General features: G+C 38.0%; 1 protein-coding gene across 4 annotated transcripts in view; it reads right to left on the bottom strand.

Annotated features, from left to right (window-relative positions):
* Positions 1–2,524: 2,524 nt before the first annotated feature.
* rbfox1 (RNA binding fox-1 homolog 1) overlaps positions 2,525–25,136 on the bottom strand; it is a 66,380-nt gene continuing 43,768 nt past the window's right edge. For 2 of the 4 annotated variants that reach the window (XM_085934548.1, XM_085934546.1), the window contains 11 exons: positions 19,741–20,031; positions 16,639–16,785; positions 16,480–16,533; positions 15,833–15,925; positions 13,078–13,138; positions 12,504–12,557; positions 10,821–10,965; positions 9,719–9,758; positions 8,500–8,564; positions 6,891–6,966; positions 2,525–5,012 (listed from right to left, as the gene is read on the bottom strand). In XM_085934548.1, coding sequence (XP_085790674.1) covers positions 4,890–5,012; positions 6,891–6,966; positions 8,500–8,564; positions 9,719–9,758; positions 10,821–10,965; positions 12,504–12,557; positions 13,078–13,138; positions 15,833–15,925; positions 16,480–16,533; positions 16,639–16,785; positions 19,741–20,031 — 1,149 coding nt within the window. In that variant the 3' untranslated portion in view covers positions 2,525–4,889. Of the gene's footprint in view, positions 5,013–5,036; positions 5,245–6,890; positions 6,967–8,499; positions 8,565–9,718; positions 9,759–10,820; positions 10,966–12,503; positions 12,558–13,077; positions 13,139–15,832; positions 15,926–16,479; positions 16,534–16,638; positions 16,786–19,740; positions 20,032–25,136 lie in introns of those variants that run through there. The other 2 variants (XM_085934547.1, XM_085934550.1) reach the window with 2 other exon arrangements.

Raw genomic sequence — 25,136 nt, forward strand, 5'->3', positions numbered from 1 at the left:
AACTTTTGGAGATGGGTTTATGGAAAGTGTTTATTGCAGGTGTAAATAACACAGTTGTTATTTTGTTATGATGTCTTGAAGTGGGGTGAAAGTTGTGCTGTTACACAGGTAACTATTCAAAGCAATTACATGGCACGTTACATGAACCCTTTGGGGCACGTGGGACAAGCACAAGGTGCAATTGGCAAAACCTCTTATCGGAAAAAGAAATAAGCAGCCTGAAAATGTGGATTCATCCTCGTTCTCAGCATTTAATGGGAAACAATTCAAAATAGGCGGCTTTGTTTTTTTGTCTCATCGATATAGCTATTTGATAAATCTTACTGATAGTCCGAACAAAATCCTTCCTCGCTTCCTTTAAAGACATACAGTAGCATTCAAACATTCGGAGACAGTATAATAATGTACGGAACTTTTTTGGGGCGTGGGGGAGGGAGTGTTTGCTATTTTAAAATTGCTCATCTCTGGATGTCATCGAACGGGAAAAACTTTTCTTTTTTTTTTTTAACTTGGGATTAATGTTAGTCTATTTTATTTTTTTTACCGAATGCTTCCCGTGTATCCCTGCTGTCATTTCGATGTCTCTGTGTATCTGAACTGTTCACATGTACCAGAGTGTCCCTATGTGGTTGTTGCATGGTATTATAATGTGAATACAATGGCAAAATTGTTCACCTTTGCATACTGAGAAGGAAACAGAGACAGGGGAAGTTCAAATGGATGAGGCACTATGTTGGCCAATCAGTTGGATTAAAAAAAAAAAAACCCAAAAAAACAACCTGATTTTAAATTCTTAAAAGTCTGTAACACATTCACTTAATCAACTTGTTCACATTTTCGTGGAGAGTTTACGTTGAAATAACAACAGTAGTAAGATTGTTCTTAACATAAGGAAAGATTAAATTGAAAGTGTAATAAAGATCCAGGCTAGAACTGGTTGGTCAAAGGTACAACATTGTGCTTCTTTCTCATCAAGGTCAACTGTGATTACGACGTGGCTGTTTTGGGTTGCAAAATACCACCAGAAAAAAAAAAAAAAGCACAAATCACATCATTTGCTGAGCCTTCAACAAAGTTGTAGTGTACTGTACCTTAATCTGAATTCAATTAAATCTCTTATTTGACTTTGATGCGCATTTATTTCTTGTAGTTGTATGGTTACAAATATCATCACATAATATGGTAAGAAAAGTTGATCAATTCTGCCCCCTGCTGGTTGTAAAGAAATCCTTCAACGTGAATGAAAACATTTCAAAGTGCATTCATAACTACATATTTCATAGCCAATGCTATGCAAAAAATCTGAAATCAGTGTTATAGCACAGCCTCCATATTGAAATAGTCTTATTAGATTAACTACAATAATTTGTCGGTATGTAAATGATATTTCCAGCCATTGCTTTACAGCCTGAGTACAGCACATATGGACTTGCAAAATGTATAATTCTATTAGTTTTTATTGATTTGGTTGTGTCAATATCTGATTATCTCATGCTATTAATTTTGATACAGAGAAAGTTTTGCTGTCAGATCGATGAAATGCATCACTCTTGTGATGTAGTCATATGACCACAAGATGGTGCATAAAACCAACGAATTAGAAAAGTCTCCAACTGACAGCAACAACCCAACTAGAAAAATAAATAAATCAACTTTTCAACAAGAGCAAAAAAAGTCAATTATATAAATCTATAATAATCTATCTATATAATCTAATAAGAGTAAAGAACCGTCCGGACAAGTTTATTTGTACAAGTTTGTCTCTCTGCCACGTGACCTGCCATGCATTATTGATGGCCTGTTTCTTAGCCAGTCAGACATAATTAACTTGTCTAATGTGAACCCTTCATCAAATTTAAATATTTATATTGCTTATCTTTCAGCCTAATTACGAGGCAATTTTTTTTTTTCTAATTTCACCATTCAGATTGAGTGTAATTCATGTATTTAATTAAATTGAAAGGAAGGACAGACATACTGGCTCAAAGTGTGCTTTCACCTTGGTGCATTTAAGATAGTTGAATCATATATAATGTAAATGATAAAAAGACCTAAATGATTCAGTGAGGTTTTTTTTTTTATGTTACCAAAAAAGATTAAACCCCTTCCAGACTCATTAAATGGGGGCATTATTATACCCCTCTTGAGAAATAAAATACATCCCAGGGAAGCCTAACATCGTTTTTCTATACAGCTATATATTTGAAGATAATTATTGAAATATTGGCTGTATTCATGAGCCTCACTTTAAAGTTACAATTCTGACTTTATTCTCAGAAGTCAGAAATGTCACTTTAAAATCAGAATGCTGAGGGGAAAAAAACCAGAGAGAATCCTGCAAACCTTAGTTTTTTTCTTCGCTGGCCTTCATTTTCAATTATAATTAGTTTGTCGTATTTTTTTTGGTTTTGTCAGTATTGGTCGTCCACACGAAATAAGTTAGCTAAAATACTGCTTGGTATGTGCAACGCGGCACTCAAACATAAACATTTGAGAAAAGAAAACTTTATTGATGGTTATTGACAATTGGAAGAACCATAGTACATGCACATACAATGACAGTGCAGGAAGCCTCGTTTTTGAACCACAACACCTACTGGAAGCAGCACTTTAGATAAAGTAGTTACAGAATCAGACATTCAGCATAGTGAAGACCATCAAGTCATCCCGTCTCATCGTCATTCGCAACATTTCAACCGGCACAGCCCTGACGCTTTTAAATTCGGTGCATCTGAGGATTCTAATTTCGTGATAGATACAAAAGGGAAGATATGTGTGGAACAACACCACTAATTGGGAACATTTGTAAACAGAATGTGGTGCAAGGAATGACTTGCACCATCCAAGCTCTCTTTTCCCCAAATAGTGTCATTCAGAAGCACTACAGATTGATTCCATCCACTTCTATGTACATCATTAATTAGCTTGTTCACAAATGATTTACTTGTTGTTTTTTTTAATATGTATATAATTGTATATAATATTCAAACAGTTATGTTTCCAAAGAGATTGATAGTCTATAAAAGTAAGCTATGTCACATTAAGAATAACATAAAGAGCAAAATCAACGGAATAAAAAAGGAGGAAAATGTACACCTACAGCACTGATATGTCTCAGATTTATGTGGAAATTACACCTTACATGTGCAAAATGGTACATTTGACAACGTAAACAAATGAGCGTATATACTGTCAAACTACAATGTCATTATTTGTAAAGACTTGCTAGAAATCCGGACGTGACTTGATAGAAAAGGAGCTAGCTTGCCCTAACGACCCATCTAATTGGCTAAATCTAAAACATTATACCATGATGTATTTCATATAAGATAATATCTTTACTGCACAGTTCAAATATCATACATTGTTTGATTATAACTTCTTATCCCTCTTTTTTTTTTTTTCATTTACTGGGAAAAAAAAAGCAAAACCAAATGAACACTTAAAAAAGATAATATACACGGCAATATATACTTGAATTTTCTCCAGCAATATAAAAAAAAGATCAGAAATATACCAATCAATTGGAAGTTCCTATTAAAAAAAAAACAAATCTACATTCTAATAACCATCGCTACTCAAGACAGAAAAGGATTAGCTGCAGCAAATTGTTCAATTTATGATTATGTTGAAATTTATCAGGAGTATTCTGACTTTACCTCGATTACAATCAGATGAATCGTTATTAATTCAATTATCTTTCCGTTTTGTTTTTGTCTGACAGACGAAATAATCATTGAATGAACAAATATGTACTTTGGAGGCCGTGGCAGATGAAACCATATTATTTAGTTAGTCAAGCTACAATCTGAAAACCTTCTGGCTCACATCTGAATCTTGCTGGCATTGCTTAGAACCTAACATTCACATTCCAATCCAAATTTTGGATCATGACTAAGTCACTGCAAAAACAACTTAGAAATTATTCAAATAATTTAAGAGAATCAAATAAATAATACAGACAACAAGATATTTACTACAATGACCATAATAAAACTACACAGTGAAATGTAAAGTTGAGGTCAGTGGGAAAATCGCTTTTCCTCAAAACAAATGAGATAAGAAAGTCATGATCTTGAGATGGAGTTCAAATAATTAGCAAGCCGTTGCTTCTCGATTCCAGCTTTTAATGACCCTATCTATCTGACCTGCCAATGTTCACAAAAACTCAATTGATAAGACAATGTTTTCAAAACCTCTCGACAGAATTCCAAACGACGTAAAAAACGCATCAGTGAAAATGAGTAAGTGCAAAAGGATGCAGAAAGAAGAAAAAAAAAATAGCACAGTCCCTTTAAACAGACATAAAAGCTTGAAAAGCACAAACAACTTGCATCTCCAAATTGTCATTTTTGAGGGATAAAAATCATAAAATTGTGCGACTCATGCTTTTCACTGGCAAGTGTGGAAAAAAAAAAATCATAATAGCTGTTATATACAATAATATCTATCAGATAAATATTTCATCTGTGTCCTAATCTTTAACTCTTAACAATGACTCTATTAGTACCATGGACACCATTTCTACAGCTGAAAACTATGTTGAAATCTTTCCAAATGAAAACCCCACAATATCAAAATACACAGCACAAAATATCTTGAGGTATAAGATGAAAAATATCAGCTGTCATTTTAGTCATATATTTTTTCTCTCTCTTAGGAGATGCTGAAATGATGCTTAAGTTGCATGTATTGCAATACCCAGGCCTCAGCAATGTCTCTCTTAATATTCACACTCCTTAATTCACACACACATGCACACACGCACGCACGCACGCACGCACGCACACACACACACACACACACACACACACACACACACACACACACACACACAGACGCTTTCTTCCTATCCAGTTGGAAGGTTGTGTTTCAGTTGGGAAGTCTTGCTAATAGGGAGCAAAGCGGCTGTAGCCTCCCCGGTATATACTAGCCTGGAGGGAGGACAGCACAAGCCCTACGTCGTCAACATGGCTCCGTGTTTTGGCATCTGTCAGAGGGGTGAATGCATTCTGAAAAACATGTTCAGACAAACACAAGCATCCACACATATAAAAACAAGACATTGTAAAAAACCATTGTAAGAACAAGCAAGTACAAAACAAAAAAAAAAAACCATGCAGTCCAGTAGCAACTAGAACAACACTTGCAATTACCCATTTTGGATGAAAAGACCCATGAGCGCAGCAATCGTCATGCAGCAAGCACAGTGAGACACTTCATGCCAGGGGGACATGCCAACAGCTATGTGAAAGAAATCCAGTCAATAGAACCGTTACAAATTGGAAGGATGGATGGAAGGATGGATGGGTTTAAAAAAAAAAAAGGGGGGGGGTTCATTTGACAGAAAATGTGAATTCTGACTGGGAGCATCGATTGAAGATGGATTATGCTGGATTATGCCTGGTAAAAGGTTATTGAGAAGGTTGAGATGTATCCTAAGTAAAATACCATATTTGGTGTGTTATAAATGTCAAAAGAAAAATGATTTATTAGGCAAAAAAAAAAAAAAAGGGAGGGTGGAACAAAATAATGGAAATATAACAAAACAATTCTTGATATATAATATTTCAAATATAAAAAAAATGTTGGAACATGGATAATGATGCAGGAATAAAATAGTTTGGACCTCGGGGAGAAGAATGTGTTCTGATTTCTGAATTGAAAAAGCACTTTTACATATTTGTGATTGCACAAACAAGAGGAATGTTTTTTGAAATGAACTTTCCACAAATTCACAAAGCCTGAATGGATGTTTATCACTAAGTTATTTGCATTCCAGTGAAATATTATAACTTGACACAGTTTGATTAAGATACATTAAATGACATAACATTGTTATTTCACTTTGGTTTGAGAGAACAATTGTGAGCAATGATCAAATTTGAATAGTCCTCTGACCATTTCTCACTCACTTCTTTCTCCCTCACATCCTCCCTGTGGCTACAACGCCACAGGAGATTTAATTATCAAAATGACTAATTATTTCATTACCAAGGAGTGTGGAGTGAGGTGGTATACACCAAATTAGAAATATAATAACTAACATGGACTGGGCTGCCAAAGCATGAGGACATTCATCACGTTTTACAGGCGGGATTAATGTGGCATTTGGACTGCCGTTAGCAGCGCAGACAAATTCAATTAAGTTTAAGTGAGGATATGTCAGCGCTGCAGAAAAGCTCTGCACAATGCCCGAGAAGTTGGCCAAGGGAAGCCGGCCCAAAGCAGGCCCCGTGAAGAGAACTATGCAAAATATATGCTTAAAAGTTTGACAAATATTAATATCTCAAGTAAAAAAAAAAAAAAGCAAATTCCAAAATAAAGATTGTTTTTATTAAAGGGGAAAAGGTAAGTCTTGACATGATTAGTTGAATCAAGATTTTTTCTTTCTGTTTGTCTCGGGTCATATAAAAATGTTTTTTTCTATCCATCAATAAAGAAATGTTATGAAGACAAAAGATAACATGTCTGAATTTGAACTTTTGGTAAAGTCTTCCAAATGATGCAATGTTGTATTATTTGCTATGAAACAGAATAAAAAAAAAAAAAAAGATCCTGGTAACACAAGCCTACGTTTGCTGCTCCTGCTAAGCACAACGGACTCATAAGCATGGACGCAATTATGATGATTAGCCCATTGTAATTTACAAATTGCTTCTAAAAGCGCAAATGGCCTAGAGAATTATCAGCATGATTTTGTCATTTCCCTCATCAGTGAAACAAAATGTGATAATTGGCCATTTAGCCTGCATTATTCCCACTCCACTCCTGCATGCACCTCTTACTTCAATGAAAACACAATTAAAGCAAGTGGCATGGCATGCACAGCAAAAAGAGATGAGCTGAAATCACCACAGCACATTCATAATGTTCAAATAATGTCTTACCATGGCACCAACGCTGTATGTGGCTGCTGGAGTGAGTGTGTGGTTGTAGGGATCGGCAGCATATACTCGTCCATAACTACGAGAAAATGAATGGAGATGGATAACTTGGATTTTACAATCGGAACAAAAAAAAAGGATGACTTCGAATTTTGAATTGCAATTCCTCAGAAGAAATAAATGAATCAAAGTCTCCTGATTAATAATCAAACACATGGGCATCATTTTGAACATGTAAATGACATTATGCCTCCTTAAAATGTTATCATTCAATGACTTTGAAAGTCTTTGACACTCTTACATTATGTTCTTAGATTAATTAATGTATTGAGTGTAAGACAAAATAATGAGAAACTCTCTTTGAGGTACACCCTAGCTTATAAATCTTTCAAGTAGCTCATTAATGAGCTACTTATCCTGAGCAGTACATGGCATGCTATTAAAAGTCCCTACAACAAAATGGAATCATTTAAAAAAAAAAGTGAATTTCTGGGGAAACAATTTTTGTTTGTGTCAAATATCTCACTTTTCTCACAATGGTTGTCTGTCAATAGATTCCAATCGATTAATATGTCCCGATCAATCAACGCGGTCACTCGTGACACATAAAAACACAAAACAGTGGATGGACAATATAATCCTTGCCTTGCAGGATTGCAAGTTGGCCATTTCAGACCACTACAATGGAACACCAGAAATTGCTTTTGTTATCAGCATTTATTTTATTTAATCTTTTTTTTGTATTTCTTATTTAAAGAAAGCAAATGTCCAAAAGGGTTAGCCACGTAATCAATCATTGAGGGAATCCATTTGACATATTTTATATTTCAACAGAAATACAGAGAGAGCCGCGTTTGCTTACTCCCAGTCATGCTGTCTGACCAGATCTCCCTTCCTCCCATCCTCCTGGTGTTAATCCTCCACGATAAGAGCCAATCAGGGGCCAGGATGTGTGCTCATAATTGAACAGATTTGCATAGCGGCCCAGTGGTTGAAGCGATTAGAAATTAATCCCGATTAGTTTTGGCCATTGCTATTCAACAGCAGCACCCACCCAACACTCGCACTTATCCCAGTACTGCATTTGACCTATCTTATCTGGCGGTGCAGAGGCCTAACTCATCATCAATGTGGATGTGTAACAGTTATTGGAGAGTGTGTTGCTAAACTGCAACTGCTACACAAATTCCAATGCAATGGAGTTTTTCCAAAACAGCATATCATTTGCTGGAACTTGAAATCAAATATTCAATGTTTTACAACACAGTCAAAGTAAAAGTTGTTTTTGTCGGGTAGCAGAGGGGAAGGTTCTCTCTATCGTCAAAGTTGGAGACAGTTACGGGATGATGTGTTGCACTCAATTCAAGGATTTGCACGTGTGTGCGTGTTAATTCCATCCATTTGTGCACAACATTAACCAAAGTCGGGTGAGAACTCAGAAAAGCAACTATTGTCTGTGATCCTTGTGGATTTAATATGACCCACATGGTCCGACAGATGGTAACATCAAGCCACAGGTGTGCAAAGAGCGGTCCGGCCGCACAAGTCTGGGTTAACAATCATCTTCCCCCGGCTCATTACGGTTGCTTCCTTCCTTCCTCTGAAATCTTACCTGTCACTGTATGCAGCTGCTGTGGCAGCAGTAGGTTGGGCAAATCTGTAGGCAGCGTAACCACCCTGGAAACACACGTCAATTCAATTTGGATTAAATGACAACTCATTTCTGCACACTTTTTCTTATGAAGTAGAATTAAGGCAGGACTCCAACCTAACTTTATGTATTGATTTATTTAAATTCATTTCATGAATTTTTTTTTACATGGAGCACAAGAACAAGCTCTTTTATGAATAGGTCCAGCTGTCTCTGCTCTGTTCTCAAAGACTATATGTTTGTCCTGACACCAGCGATGGATGTATTATTACCGCTATAAAATATGAAGTCGAGTAAAGAATGTCTGATGATGGACTACGGCGGAATGAACCGTGTGCCCCCTTTAAGCGAGCAGCCATTGTAAGCGTGTATTGTCACTCGTAGCTGAGTGACGAACGGCCACTGTGTGTGGTAACAGTTAGTGTGGTCAAGGTTTGACCACACAGCATTCAATCTAACGTGGGAATGTTATCATCCATCCAATTTAGCGTTGACGCTACTTGTATGCACCGTGAAGTTATTTCATTTACAGCATATCTTCAACGTTCACATTTTGTGTGTGTTTTGGAGTAAAAGCCAAACAGTAGAAGCATCCGTTATGTTTCAAGAAGTCATCTGTATAATTAGAAAGGCTGAGTAAAACACATGAGGTTTAGATACTTGTATTTTAAAGACTCACATGGGAAATTTAGCTTAATGCTTCTTGAGCGCTTACTCCAACGGTTATATTACGGTTATGTCACTCTCGCAACACGCTTCTTTACCCACCCCATATTCCTGTCTTAAAAAAAAATCAGGAATGCTATACATGTATTATTAAGATGAAGTCAACTGTAATGGTTCCACATGATTCAAACAGCTCACAGTGTAATGGAAGTGATTTTAAGAAAAAGTACCGTACTATATCATCAGCCAAATAGCATCATTCCATTTTTTTTTTAATGATTCTCCTCCACAGAATTTAATGTAGCACTACCAAATGAATTAATAATGGCTAAAGAAATCATTTAAATCGGTTTACATTTTGCAGAATAGTCCTTTCTTCAGAAAGAAGCTCAAATGGCCGCCGGTTAAAGGAAAAGATGATTAATTGTGGCATTTGTTTGTTGAAAGCAAATACCATCATGTGAGGTCAGAGATCCCTGTCACATGCAATGTCATACCAATAAACAATACTTACATAAATATCTGCACCATAAAATCCATCCTGGTAAACAACACTGTAGAGGATGCAAACACAAACAAACAGACACACAATAAAACAAAATAAAACAAAACAAAAACATCCATATTAGTGCATGTTGACATGCAGGCTACCAACCAAGCCTCATGTCCACAATCCAAAAGATAACCAACAGAAAAGAAATAATAAATCCAGAGTCAAAGGAGGGGGGGGGGAAGGAAATACAGCAGGCACTCATGTCTAATGGCTGAACAAGGAAGCTGGGAGGATTGCATGAAATCATTTGGCGTGGATATTGGAACGCTAAATATAGTTAGCGAGCGTTGTTGTTCAGGCAAAGCGGATTCCCACCAAGGTTATAATGGTCAAATAAAACCAACGAAATAGCATAAACTTTAATTGAAAAATTTTTTGTCAATAAAATACAATTAAAATGCTTTAAGAAAACTATCTGAAACTGTATTTTGCATTTACATCATCATCATTCCTTCGTTCATTCAGTTTCCGTATCCTCACGAGGGTCGCTGGACCCTTTTATTATGATCATCTTGAAAGATTTCATTTCAACCTCCATCTTTAAAAAAAAAGAATCCCAGCCAGCTTCCTTGATGCCCATTGGCTTGCAGGTATCAAGAGGAAAAGGGAAAAAAAAATCAAAACACCAACAGAATGGTCCAAAATGGCATCTGACTGCCCACAACACACAGCTCTCCAGAGCTTTGAGCAACAAAGGATCCACAAGAATTGCCGGGGAGATGTTTTATTTCATTTGGGTAAATGGCTGCGCTTAGAAAAGAATAGTGGATGGCGTCCCATTCTGACATTTTACTCAATCACACCACAGTCCAAGGCCAAGTTGACAGTAATTTTCCATGACTCCATAAAAAGCAAGTCTTGGAGCATGCCTATTGGTTAATTCAGCATGCTATGAAAGTGGGCCACTTGGTGATCACTGTGACGCAAAGCTCGCATGCGTTGCTTTGCTGTCTCCGAGCATTGAGTTGCAGGGCTTGCCATTTGAGAAAAAAAAAAACCATCCAACTAAAAAGGGAGTTAAATAACAACTGAAGTGGATTTCAAAAAAATCAAAAATGCTCACCCTCCATAGGCAGGAATATGAGGAGGTGGCGCAGCCGCTCTGAATGTGTTGTAGACCGTCCTTCCTCGACCTCGTAGGTGGCTTCCTCTGTAGGCTGCGGCTGCTGCTGCTGCTGCACTGGCTGCTGGGTAGGGAAACCCTGGCACTAGAGAAAAAAAAAAAAAAAAAGGCACCAACATCACAAAATGAACATTTAAGTGCACCATTTCAACCTGCACATCCACTGAATGAATGTACCAATCATCATGTTTTAAAGAAATACATAAAAAAAAAAACCCAAAAATCTTTTTATAACACTTTTTAACCTTAGTGTTTTTGTCTTTTAAATAAAGAAATACATTTTACATAGTGCACACAAAAAAAGAATGAAAATTAGTCAGGCTGAACATTACGGGAGTATAGATAAGTGAATCAGATAAGAGATGATGAATCTAATTTTGTATGAAGGAGGTGAAATGCAGGAAATGTCGTTGATACGTCGTGTTAGAGGTGCACGGTTACTGTTATTAACTTTTCTTTAATCTAAATAGGGAAAAATGACACCAGGTGTAATTTGAGGGCAAGATGAGAGAAGGAAGATGGAGAAATGATTTCCTTGCCTAATTATGCAACTCTTCAAAAGGGACATCTAATGAAATGCTAATAGAAACAGTGGAGCATTCATTGACCGAATGAAAAATGGAAGGTTTGGGCCAAAGGACAAGAGTTTCTCAAAGAGAGTGAAGGAAAAGACTAAGGCTGGTAATTGTACCTATTCATCTTTTGTCATCTTGATTTAAAGACCTCGTGCCATGGCAAGCACGATAGTTAGACACTAATACGTTTTATCACTATGACTTTGATGTTAGCCCAAATTTAGGGATCAAAAGTTTATTATGAACGTATCCAGAAATATATATATATATATGGGTTATTTTCATATCATTTGATCAATAACAATAAAGACATGTCCCAGAGAATTTTCTTTTGAAAAGTATTTCATTTGACTAATGTATTTGTCGGTTGTGATTCTAATTGTAATATTTGTATGGAAGGTTCTTAAGTTATCCATGTGGACATACTGACAAACAATATCACTTTCATTGATATTTTGGATGTTTCAAATGTGAGACAAAGAGAATCGATGCAAAGCCAATTTGTGATGATAAGAGCAGAGGGTGAATTATCTAATGACTCCAATAGGGAAATAGAAAATATTGATTTCAAAATATATTTTATATACATTATTTTAATGTCCTGGGAAACAACAAGCAATCAGATTCCCTTTCCCCCCCTGTCCTTCATTTGTATTCAGATATCTGTATTCTTATTTTCTTATCTCGGAATCCAGTTCTTTTTCACTTTAATGACCGTCATTAATGAAGAAGTGGGAGTAGGATTCTGGAATGACAAAGAAGTGGGGTGGAGGGAGTAGCAAAGTGTACATTTGTTCTTCAGCAGAGATGACAGTCTGTTGTTATATTTGCGTAAATCAGCACAGTTCTCATTCTATAAAAAGAATTTGCTTGGTTGCATGTTGCTTAGGAGGAATGCAGAGGAGGAAGAGGTGAGAAAGGTTCACATGAGAGGGAAGAGAAGAGAAACAAAATCAATACTGAAAAATAGAGGATGGAGGATTTGGGAGAAAAGGAAGGGAAGAATAAAAGAGGAGGAGCCTAATGGAGAAAGACAACGCCCCCTTACCTGCATAGAATTCTGGGCTGTAGACAGCACTGACCACTGGATTCAACTTCCAGCCTGACAAATAGAAGACGGACAATACAAATGAGCTCAGTGACAACTTTTAAACTTCCGTTTTCATAGTCATTTGAGAACTTTCACAAGTACTGTTCTGTTTGCTCAACACGCTTCGACTGACTTGGCAGATCCACGGCAGCAAGTCCGTCAAGTGTTTTATAAAAAAATAAAAGTTAAATAAAATGTTTTTTTTTTAATGATAATTATTATTTTTACGGTATTTTCCTACATGTTTTTTTCCGATAACCATTTTATGTGACGGCGTATTTTGATTGCATACAAGCAACAACAACATCAACCAACAATTGACACCTGCTTCGCTTCAAGCTTGTGGGAAGAGATTCCTCGGCATCCATCATTATAATTCAGAGGAATATGAAGATAGACAGATGGCTCAAAACTCCTGGCGTAAACTATCCATCACATTAGAAACAAACATTGCTCAGTTTTTTTTTTTCCTCATACTGCCCACCTACAGTAGGAACACATTTAATAATTTAGTAACATGTGGTAATCTTACCATTTGCATATGGGTTGACAGTCTTCTTATTTGTCATTACTCGGGCAGTTGCATTGTTGACCTACAGCAGGTAGAGAGAAAACTTCATGAGATGAAAATCACATTGCTGTAAATAACAACTTTTAAAAGTCTGCCTCATGCATTGTTCCCTTGTGTTGTGAACAGAGAAACATTTCCAAAAAATGAAAGCAGCACACTCCATCATGACAAACATTCATGTCATTTGTGTGTTTTCACAGTTGCAACCAGAACCACTGAAAAAACACATCCCAAAAAAAAAAAGAAATAAATCACCTTTCCTTCCCATTTGCATATTTTCCATTATTTTTAACATGCGCTCCGGTTAGACTGACATTTCAGTAAATATAAAGACAAAAGTAACGGAAAAAAAACAAAACAAGGATGCATATTGGCAGTTTGGCTCATTTTGTTTTGTAAACACACATGCATGCAGAGGGCAGGGGGAAAAAAAATGAAAAGGGAAGAAAGAAAGAAAAAAAAAAAGAAGAAAATTCAATGTGGCGACAAGGAAGAAAATATGCCGGAAGCATTATGCAACATCCAGTCAATCTTGGAAAATGACATAACTGTGATGAAAGCACTAAAAATGCATTCACACTTGGACAACAGCCTTTCTACTTGCATGAATTAAAACCCCAAAGAACATCCATACTAGAATCAAATCAATCAACCATTCCAAAATTGAACAGGGGGGGGAAATTAAAATGCGAGTGCATTATCCTCAAAGCAAAATTCACAAATTATTTTCCAACAATCTCCGATAGATGTGCAAATGGATCATGTCTCAGTCAGTATCGCTTGTACACGCAATTCCAGGAGAACACTCAGTGAATGGACATGTACGTTGTCACTTAAGAAAAATGTCATTAGACGGCATCAACCCAACCACAATTCAAAAAGAAATGTCACGTGAGATTTAGTGTTGCAAACGTTCAAGAGAGGAAGAGAGAGAGAGGAAATGCTGGCAGAACGGCTCACTTGCCCACACTTACCATTTCCCAAACCTTTTGGCCCCGCCCACTTGTTTGTGTACTGTTACCGTTGTAACTTTGTTGGATGGGGCCCTAAACAAGCTACCGTTGGAGGGATGGTGGGGGGAAGGAGGGGATGAGAAAGGAATAAGCATCATCGTATTCAGGTGGCTAAGAAAACGTTGCAATCATTATTATTTTTTTTTTTTTTTCCCAAGCATATTCCAGACCGGCGTTTCCTGTTTCCGTTCATCATCGGGATCGAAACACATCAGTCGTTTCTTAAAAGCTAGATGTTGTGCGTGTACTGGAATGCCTAATTCCAACCAGTAGCTTGGTAGTAATCATTTAAGAGTGTATTTATAGTTGGAAATGATCGGCGTAGGAAAAACTCAAGTGTCTGTTTCCTGGCTGCGATGAAAAAATGGCTATGATAAAAGAGTTTGAAAATATCAGCTCATCTTAGTACGCATTTTACAATGTAAAGATAGATAACGGAGATATTCGTGACATCTCAGCTGATAAAAAAAAAAAAGAGGTTTCACATCAAAACAATCCGACAACCAATATTTTCACAAGTTGACCCGAAGATCGGCTGGAGAAACCGAACAGTTGTGGTTATAATTATTTCCTCTCAATCTCTGATTAGAGTAATGTTCACATAGTTGGTCGAAATTGGATTCCTTATATCCCATAATAGGTAGTTGCTCTGCATATGATTTCACGGAGCATTCCATCTGTTGAAATTCAAAAAGTCAAGGTGTCAATTCCGGTTTGACTTGACATGCTTCTTCTTCCCTGGGAGGATGAAGACAGACTCAGAAGAAGCATTGGAGAGACCCAACCATGGTACTCGTTCGGAATCACAAATGACATAGCGACACCATTTGGAAAAACGAGTGCATTGAAACAAGCTCAAACTATCTATTCGGTCGGTCTTCAGCAGATACTTCGATAACGGCGGTTGTGTTCATTTTCCATTTTTTGCCGTGTCGGCAAAAATGTCAACACTATGACGTAGAAGTATCCCCAAAAAACACGTACTTGCATTTTACAAATGTTCTGTCTGCAGAATTAAAACAAAGATTCCCATTTACACAGCAGCAAAAAAAAAGTGCATACCAACTGCTTGTCCTCCTATCCAGTATACAGTAAAGTTGTATTTGAATGAATAATAAAAACAATTGTGCTTTTAGGAGCAACAGTACAGTATCCATTTTCATTGTGGAACTCTTGCTTTGACATGGTGTTTTTCCATTTTCATTAAAAATGATCTTGTGTAAACGTGGACTAAGTCAGCTGGGAAAAGCTCAATTTTCCATGTGATCCTGAACAGGAAATATGGTCGAGAGAGAGAGAAGATTGATTTTTCTGTTTTTCTTCGCAGTACTTGAGGCCAGCAAAAAATCTTCATGTTCTCAAAATACAGTTCATAAATGTTTGGGCAGTTTATTAACTCATTCAGCACCATTGACGTCAAAGATATGAACTGGGTTGGCAGTGAATGAGTTAAGCATGAAGTAAGATTGATGTTTTTGAAATAAGGACAACAAATAAAAACAGTCTGCTACTTTACTGTCGAGGTGTTTTTGTTTTTAAACGCTAAGCAGAACCTTGGATGACTTTTGAATGCCATTTGGCAACAAAGATAAGATTGGGTGTTGTGGTCGAATGTCGGGACGCTGACGCAAACACTCACTTAGACATACATCAATAGGGGACAAAGAAAAGAGAGGTGGAAGGAAAGATTTGAACACAAGTACCTCTATTTTACGGCCTTCCACCACAGTGCCGTGTAATTTCTCCCTGGCCCTGTCGGCATCCATACTATGCTCGAATGTTACGAATCCAAAACCCTGCGTGACAAAAAGAGCGACATTCTCAAGAACAAAAGCAGGATTTGCACATTGGCTATTTTTTTTTTCTAATTTTAGCATCAAAAGCTTAGAAAAGAATCTTATCTGACAATTGATGTCATCATTATAATCATACAGATATATTTAGGATGTAGTGTTTTGTTTTTGTGTGGAACTACAAAAAATTTTAAGAAATAGAAAATGGAATCATTAAATATGTGATAAACGCATACGGCATTGTGCAAAACAAGCGGCAGACAAGATTAGCCCAAGGACAATATCTCAATGTTGCCCTATTGATCTGCCATGACTTTTTAGTTTGATCATTTAATTGATGGCGGAGATATTTAATTATCTTTGAAAACCTAGCACATCCTATAGAGAATGAAAAATATCCTCATCAATACAAACATGCCATTCCTGATTATTGCTGTTAGTTTATCATTGAGTAAATCTTTCTGCTTTGCACTTAAGCGGTTGACATTGAAAAAGTGGAAACTTAAAAGAACAAAAGGCAGCATGCTTAAGAAAAAAACCCAAAAAAAATCACAGACCTTAGAACCACGTTCGTTGAAGATGATTTCCACATCTAAGATTTTGCCAAATTGCTGTTGTTAAAAAAGAAAACAGTCACTTGTGAAATAAGTCGCAGTCGTCTATATAAACAAACTGATACGATTGGTTTCCGGACAAATCTGTCATATTGTACTCACGCCAAACATTTGCCTGAGGTCTGGATCTCTGAACCTGAAGGGGATGTTGGAGACATGAAGTCTTTTTGGTTGGGCCTTGCTGTCTGTGCTCTCAGGTACAGTCTGTGTTGGTGGATGACTGTCTGTCTGTGCTGGGTCGTCTGTCTGCTGGAGAACACAATCAATTACCGAACTGCAAGGATGAGAACGCTGGAAAAAAAAAATCTGTGTCCATGCACGCCATTCTCTATTTTATTTCATTTTCATGATTTCTTTTTATTATATATGTATTATTTCTATTGCAGCAAATTGCAGTTGGGGTCAGCATTTGTAATTGTTTTGCAATTAATTGGCTTTTGATGATGTCATTTGGTAGCCAATCATGTGAATGTCATTCGAAAGACAAGACAAGTTCAAGAAAAGAGAAGAACAATAATCAAAGTTACTTGATAACATCTGACTACCAGAACTGCCGAATCAGATACAGTATATTGGTGTTGATCCATTAAGGTTATTGATCAGACAGCACTGAGATGATAGATGGCCGCGCATACGCATTAAACCAGCAGTGTTCTTTGTCCTGTTGCTTAATGGTAGTAAGATCAATGAATGCCAGAAGAGATTCTAGTGTGTGTGTGCATGTGATAAAACATTTTTCTTGCAAACATATGGAGCCACTTTCCACATTTGAACACTTCATCTGAATCGGTGTGTAACGGAATTTTCTAAGAAAGTAATGGGTTAAAAAAAACATCATTTAAAAGCATTGAACTACTCCTGTGTATATTACAAAACCAAAAGATGAAAAAAAAATGGTTGCTGCATCCCCGCCTACGGTACGTCACACCTTCTTTATTTGTTTTGGTCTTATTCTTCAAGTCTACAAGACCTCTAAAAATACAGCCTATGAAAAAGTGAGGGGGGGGGGGGGGCAAGCAGCTTTAGTCCCAGCAGTCTTCCACACAATTCTTAAGTATACATCGGAACACGAGACGGAATGCACGGGAACATAGGCAGCCACAACTGCCATCTGTGTGAGGCAGCAACATACGCCTGCACTGGCTGCAAAGACGCAAAACAAACAAACACACACACACACAGAGTATCTCGTCCTGTTTGGCGCCACAAACTGATATATGAAGTGAGGACAGGCTTGAAGCAGCTTGTTCGATGGCATGTTGCTGTAGTCAAGCTGAGACTACAGCAAACATTGTCGCCGGTGAGTTCGGATATTGTCTTCTTTGGGAAAACAGACCGATATTCTGACCCAATAAATTTTTCTTTTTTTGCTTTAAACGAGTCCTCATGATGGTGCCCACTTCTTTATTTAAACACATTATTTATTCAATTCTCTATCTGCAATAAAAATATCAATACACATAATATAGTTAATTTGTTATTTTTTTTTGTGTTGTCTGTAAAAAAAAAATTCACAAATACTTTCACATTACTTATTTATGAAATATTATAAGCCAAGGCAACTTAAAGTAACACATAGACACATCGTTTAGAAATGTGAAGTGACTGTCTGTCTATCGCCATTCAAATCTTAACTCAAGATTATGTATTGTATATGAGCTAATTTCCCGTAGCTATAAACTTGGTGTCGAGCGAAGGTGCACCAAGGTCAGGTAGTTAGTATCCAAGCTATCAGATTGAAAAATCCCTTCACTGCATTTGAAAGCCTGAGCAGGGTATTGTAACTCTTATTGCTACACATCCAGCTACCGTCAGCAGAATGAATTGGATGTTGCTGCACACATGGAAACTTGGGGACTAAAATGACTTTCTGCAGAGATGTTAACAGCAATAATACATTACACGACTCACACACTTTCCTTACAATAAACCAGACCTGAAGTTGAATTATGGTTATCCATAAAAACTAGGAATCTTCTGCTTAGAAATATATTTACAATTTTATGTGTATTTTGTCTGGTATTAAGATCAGTTTTAACAATACATGAACTTTATTTTTTTTATGAAATACTCGTCCATCTTATGTAGTTGCATCGGTCTTCTGCATCCTAAAACAAGATACATAACTGACCCAGTTACAGTAGACACGGAGTTTGTGTATTAATATCACCATTATTGCTGCCTTCATGTTATTTTGGGAATCTTACTCATTGCGGGGAGAAACAGTGGAAGAAGTGCGGTGAGTGAAAGCTACGCCCAGGAAAAATGAGAGGGAAAAAAAGAAAGCGATAGACAGACAGAGAAAGAGGGTGAGAGAGAGAGAGAGAGACGTGGCTGCAGAGCTGAAGAAAGGAAAAGAAGAAGAGAAGCAGTGAGCTGATGTGGGGGAAGGAGCAAAGCAGACAGCCAGACTGGAAGGGAAAACCAACGAGGCCTCCAGATGGTTCTTTTTGCTGGCAATTGTGTTTTTTTTTAAGTACATTCTACAGTTTCCTGTATTGTCATTAAAATTATTTTAGTTTGCGGTAAAATAATCCATACAAGCTCTCCCATGACACGTAATGTAGAGCTTCATTTAAAATATAGCAGCTTTGTCATCTTTTCATCTTGCATGCAAATGACCAGGAGCTTTTTTTTTTTACATGCAAAATGTTTCTTTCTTCTAGAACAAAGAAAATTGTGACATGCAGAGACAAGAGATTACAATATTTGTGATCAAAGCAAGAAACCTTTGTAACCTTGAACGGCATGGAAGCCTCTGTAGGGACGAGATTATCATAATTAGGCATATTTCATTAAGAAAAAAAACACAAAAATAGAATGGATTAATTTTCTTTACAGCAGGGGTTAAAAAGTGGTGCGTAAGGGCACCAAGTAGCCGCCAGGACCACATAAGTAGCTTGTGGACCAAATTTATACCCAAAGAAGACAACCAAACAAACAGCTCTCTCACTGATGTGAATTCATTGGTCATCCCAAAAGAGCCATTCAAACGAATGACTCGCAAACATCATCAGTAAAATGAGATCTCGCTTGGATATTAACATTAAAATGACTTAAATATTAATTTATATCAATATTGATATGAAACTGTCTCCTGGCCAGACTTCCATCTAATGTTTTCAAATGGTCCCCAACAGAAAACAAACAAACAAAAAAAAGGTTGTGGATAAAAGCAAATTTCCCCATTCCATCATTTCTTACTGTGGCTGTGCCGGTGACTGTCTGACTGCCGATGTTGGTCCCATTCTGGTCGCTGTGGCTCTGTGTGGACTGGTACATGTTGAGTGGATGGTCACTGATGGAGGCCTGAACCCCGGGGTAGTCTTGGGGAGCTGGATGCTGGTGTGAATGTGGATGGGAGTGCGGATGTGGGTGAGGGTGTGAAGCTGTGAACTCTGTGCTAATGCCATTTTGGGGAGGGGGGACAAACTGGGCTGATGGGTAAGTCTGGGCCATGGATGGATCTGGGGGAGTTGGTGTCTCCTGGTTACCCTGTGTACGGAAAGAAATCGGTAAATTGTCTACATCATGAATGATTGACAATCAAGATATCATTTTGATATGAATGAGAATTTTGTCGCATGCTGTATTTTGTTGCAGTGAGGGAGGGGAAAGAGAGAAAGAGTGATGCAGATGGTAGGTCTTGGCTAAATACTCTGCTGTGTAATAAGAAGCACATTTAGAGCGCTGAAATATGCTTAACGTGGCAGAGTAGTGCACACAAAACCCACCCACCAACCCACACATGCATACACGCACAGGAACAGGCACACAAACGCGTGACTACAATACAAGCCAATGAGAATTGGTCTGCAATACATATACTGAAATCACAGCTTGACATAAGTTATGCTTTTAACCGTTATTGTACTGTTCTTAAACTCGAAACTCCAATAGCGACTTTCTCGGCGAGAGCCACAAAGAGCTTGGATGACCGAGATGGTTAATTTTGCCACCATGATTACAGAGTATATTGTATCCCAGGAGATCCCGTTACTGCATTTATATACTTCCAGTAAGACGAGAACGTACTTGACAAACGGTAATGTTTTTATTGGGAAGGCCCCGAGAATCAGCCCATCAAAAATTGACCGAAAGACTTTTGTGACTGAAACAAAGCATCTGAAACAGGATGTGATGCCCCGAGCAAAAAAAGCTTTAAAGCATGAGGGCTAACCAGCAAAGCCATAAAGCTACGGTCTCTGGCCGCGATGGCATTGCCTTAGAGCTTGGAGTAAGATTAGACTTATCCGAGCGAGCGAGCGAGGGTAGCCGTGTGTCGCTCTGCCAAGAACGCCCGTGGTGCACTTTGGATGGCCATGCATGCACCTATGGCTCACTGAACTGAGTGGGCAGCGAGGAAATGAGCCCCATCGCAGCAACCAGCTATTTGCCCGGGGCGAGAGGACTGCTCGGCCGCTGACAACTGCCTCGGCATGTGCGTTCGTTGCTCGGAAGGAGTGAGACCACTCCGGTTTGACAAAGTACAGAAAAAACCCAGTTGATGGTAAAAATGTTTCCTAGTTATTTTTTGTTTCCACAAAAAAAAAAAAAGAAAATCTCATTTTGGTCCATTCATAGGTGTTTCCTCTTTATACTGCAGTGGAATTGAAATAAAATAACAATAATTAATTTTGACACCTGTACTGAAGACAAAAGTGAAAGCAACATCCTACACATCTTAATAGTTGCTGATGTAAGTCAAATGCACCTGAGAACTTCAGCTAAATCTGTTATTGTGGAGTTTTGACTCGATCACTTTATCAATAATCATTTTCATTCTGCATACAACTTAGCATTGACACACATTTCTACTAAAGAAACAAAATGACACTTTAAATCTCACACTTGCAATTACACTACTTCCACTCTCTCTCGTGACTACCTATTGACTCCTCGAAGCTTCTACACACGTGAAAATGTAAGAATGAGGCTCACTCGCATGTGCGCACGCGTACACAGAGACACACAGAGACACACAGAGACACACAGAGACACACAGAGACACACACACACACACACACACACACACACACACACACACACACACACACACACACACACACACACACACACACACACACACACGCGCCTGCAAAAGCGGCATGTAGCATGATGCTTTCTGCAGTCACAGCACAATATGGTGCAAGAGTAGCCGATACAATAAGGAGAGAGAGAGAGAGAGAGATGAGGGGGGAGAGAGAGAGAGAGAGAGAGAGAGAGAGGGAGAGAGAGAGAGAGAGAGCAAGGAGGGGGGGGCAAAGAAAGAAAAAAAAACATGTACAATATTCTCAGGGGTACCTGCTCTACCATGTCGTCTCTGCCTTCCAAGCACATCCAGCTGTGCTATAAAGTCCAGCCCTGCAGTGTTTGCCTACAGCTAGCATCTATTATGGATAGCTTTGTGTACGTGAGTGTGTGTGTGTGTGTGTGTGTGTGAGTGAGTGAGCAGCAGGAGGAGGTGCTACTGGGAATGACAGAAGCATTCCTTAAAACTGTCCTTGTTTTTTTCTTCTTCTAACTTCTACTTGCAGGTTTTCCGCCCGCCCAAGGTCTAACCTATAGTAGGTATGATGGAAAGCATTTTCAGGCATGATGGACTGGATGCTGCCCCTCCATTACTATTCCATTTTGAAATCACTCTACAAATGTAGTCAATCATTTGGGGAAGTCCATTTTTGGAGGCGTGAACATTTCAAATGGATAAGCACAGTATAGGTGGTGTTGTTGTTTTTTTACACCAACCATTACATGACACTAAATAAGTTGCAAAGACCTCCGACTTAGAACACGCCATATGCCAGTGAGGAGGAAGATGGAGAAAAACAGTCAATGCAGAAAACCCCCTGCTGGTACCTTCTGAGCAATCCATTAGCTGATGTAGATGTGCAGATGTGATTGATGAAACTCCAAAAGCTCTTCAGTGGATTGTTTTCCCATTAAATAGTCATTTTTAGACATCCACGACTTGGTACGCCACCAACCTTAGCAAAGCTTTACTACTACAGACAATGAGTGGCATAAGGAGAAAGAAACTTGTGAGCTACAAATTTGATCTCTGCCAATTTGTAATTATCTTATTCACATTGCTTTACTATATTGCTTTTTTGGAAAACTTCTTTCTGCTCCATTTCATTGAAGATCGGAGAACATTTCATATGTGGTGTTTTTTTTCTTTTATAATGACTGAAATAAATGATGGAAATGAAAATGAAGTGACTTAAATATCGCTCATGGGAATCAATGGAAACGAACATATAGGCATGATAGAATAACTCGTTTTGAAATCAGAGACTCGTAAAAACTGTTCAAATATTTATGCTAATAAGATTCCCTAGCAATATATCTATTCTTTTAAAAGTCAAGACATTTTGTAATTTTAGTATTGACGCATGAAATCGATGCACTACTTGTCTGGGCGGGCCACATCCAATCACGTGACGAACCGTATCTGGCCCCCGGGCCTTGAGTTTGATAACCACGACAGATAAAATGTGTAATTTAATTCTCATCTTTTCACTTGTCTTTCTTATTTCCCCAAACGTTTTGTAACTCATCCTACAGACATACAGCATGTCTCAGCCTGGACATGGTTATGCTCCACAAAAAAAAAAAAAAAGGTCAGCAATAAATCAAAACCCAAATGGAGAAGCGGTATACAGAGACTTGTGCATAGGTTTTGCACATCTACACACTGACAGTGTATCATCCACAGATCAATGGCTCACTAAACTGGCATGGCCTTCTGACTGCCTGATGGCCCGGACACACAAAGATGAAGCTTGAGAAGGAAGTGGATGCACAGCTGAGGAAAGGATGGGATCAATCCTGGGCTATGTCTGTGCTTGATGCATGTTTATATTGGTCTTGTAGTTGACAGATGGTTTGGGATGAGATGAGGTAAGGTGTGCTACAGAAAAGAATGAAGATTGAACACGCCGACACACACATGCACACTCACACACGCGCTTGCACACACACTCAGCCTCTAAATGAGTCAACCAGACTCCCACTATCATCCTCCCACCACCCTACGCTGAAATTCAAAGAAAAATGTGATTTCTATTAAACCTAATGTAAATATATAATATATATATGATATTTTATATATTTTATGGGCCACATGTTATGGCACTGGATACACAGTTCTGATTACTTTTGAAGAAAAAAAAAATCTAAAAATAATAATAAATAAAAAAGGTTTGGGGGCATTTATGATCTTTATGATCAGGGCAAATACAAAATGTCGCTCTTTGTAGAAGAAAATAAGAATTATCTGTGGCTCTTTACGGTTATAGTATGCCCCAATGAGCAGTCATTATTTTTTTGTAATACAATCGGGACACATATTCCAAAACACGTATTTTATGTATTGTTTGACAAGGTTGTAGTCTGACCGTAAGATGAACCTAGAAAATAATGACAGGGTAACTGGGATTTTTTTTTACAAATGTCTGTCTGTTGGGCTACGTACTATTCATCTGGGTGAATTAATGTTATTCACACAAAAAACACTCTACAGCCTGTTCCAGCAACAGTGTATTAGCAGAGTCAGACATCAGGGGGATTTCTGTTTTAGCAGCGAGCCAGCAGTGTTGGCTCTGTGCTGCTGCAGCCCTCAAATCACTCGGGAGTGGAAACGTTATGCAACGGAACTGAGATGTACCCTCTGCACGCTTAACACCCACGGAAAATAGCAGGGTTCCCAACCAGTACAGGCAGGCTATAAATAATGCATATCGGGACAAAAATCTCACACACGAGCACAATTTCGTTTTTAAATGAGTTGTCTCGGAAATGAAACATTATTTTGTGACTGCTTGAGGAATGATCAAGCGAGTACAAGTAATATATAAAAAAAAATAATCTTACTTTATATCAGGAATTCAAACAGCTTAAGCTTTTTTTTTTATTTTTTGCATGTGTCTGTGTTACTTTTAATGGTTTCTTATCAGAGGCAAAATTATAATTGCTATTTTGCCCATAAACTCTCGGTAGCATCACATATGATGACCTTTGATAACTGGTTAGGTGAATTTTTGTCCATGACCAGCATAAACTGCGCATATGGAAATTGTGCTCACAGCCGACTTCAACTATGCAAAGCATCCAAAATTGTTTCTTTTCTTTTTACGTCCACTGCCGCACGCTAGTCGAGCATTAGCAAGTTGAAATGGCAGAAACACATCGCCGAATCGCCGTGCTCCCCTCCAACAGCATTTTCCTAATTGTTTCTATCTACATCTTCATTTCATCATCGAAAAGTCAACTCATTAAGACGATTTGGACACAATTTGGGAGTGTAATTACAGCAACATTTTCAATAACACAGATGCAAATGAGCACATCTTTACAAATGATGTCCATGATTTCTGCCGGGCTGTTGTTTTTTTGAAGTGGCACATTTACAATGCAAATGTCATTATCACCTCCCATCATCAATGAAAGCAAGTAGCGCCACATTTGGCCAAGAGTGAAAAGGACTCTCGGGCTGCTGCAATTAAATGTCATTAAGTTGAACATTTCATGCGATCAGCCACATACTCACATGTAATGATGATATTGGAACTAGCCAAATTTCTGTGGCATAGAGCGAG

This window comes from Syngnathus leptorhynchus, chromosome 16 (assembly GCF_054491065.1).
Source record: "Syngnathus leptorhynchus isolate UIUO chromosome 16, UIUO_Slep, whole genome shotgun sequence".
NCBI lineage: Eukaryota > Metazoa > Chordata > Actinopteri > Syngnathiformes > Syngnathidae > Syngnathus > Syngnathus leptorhynchus.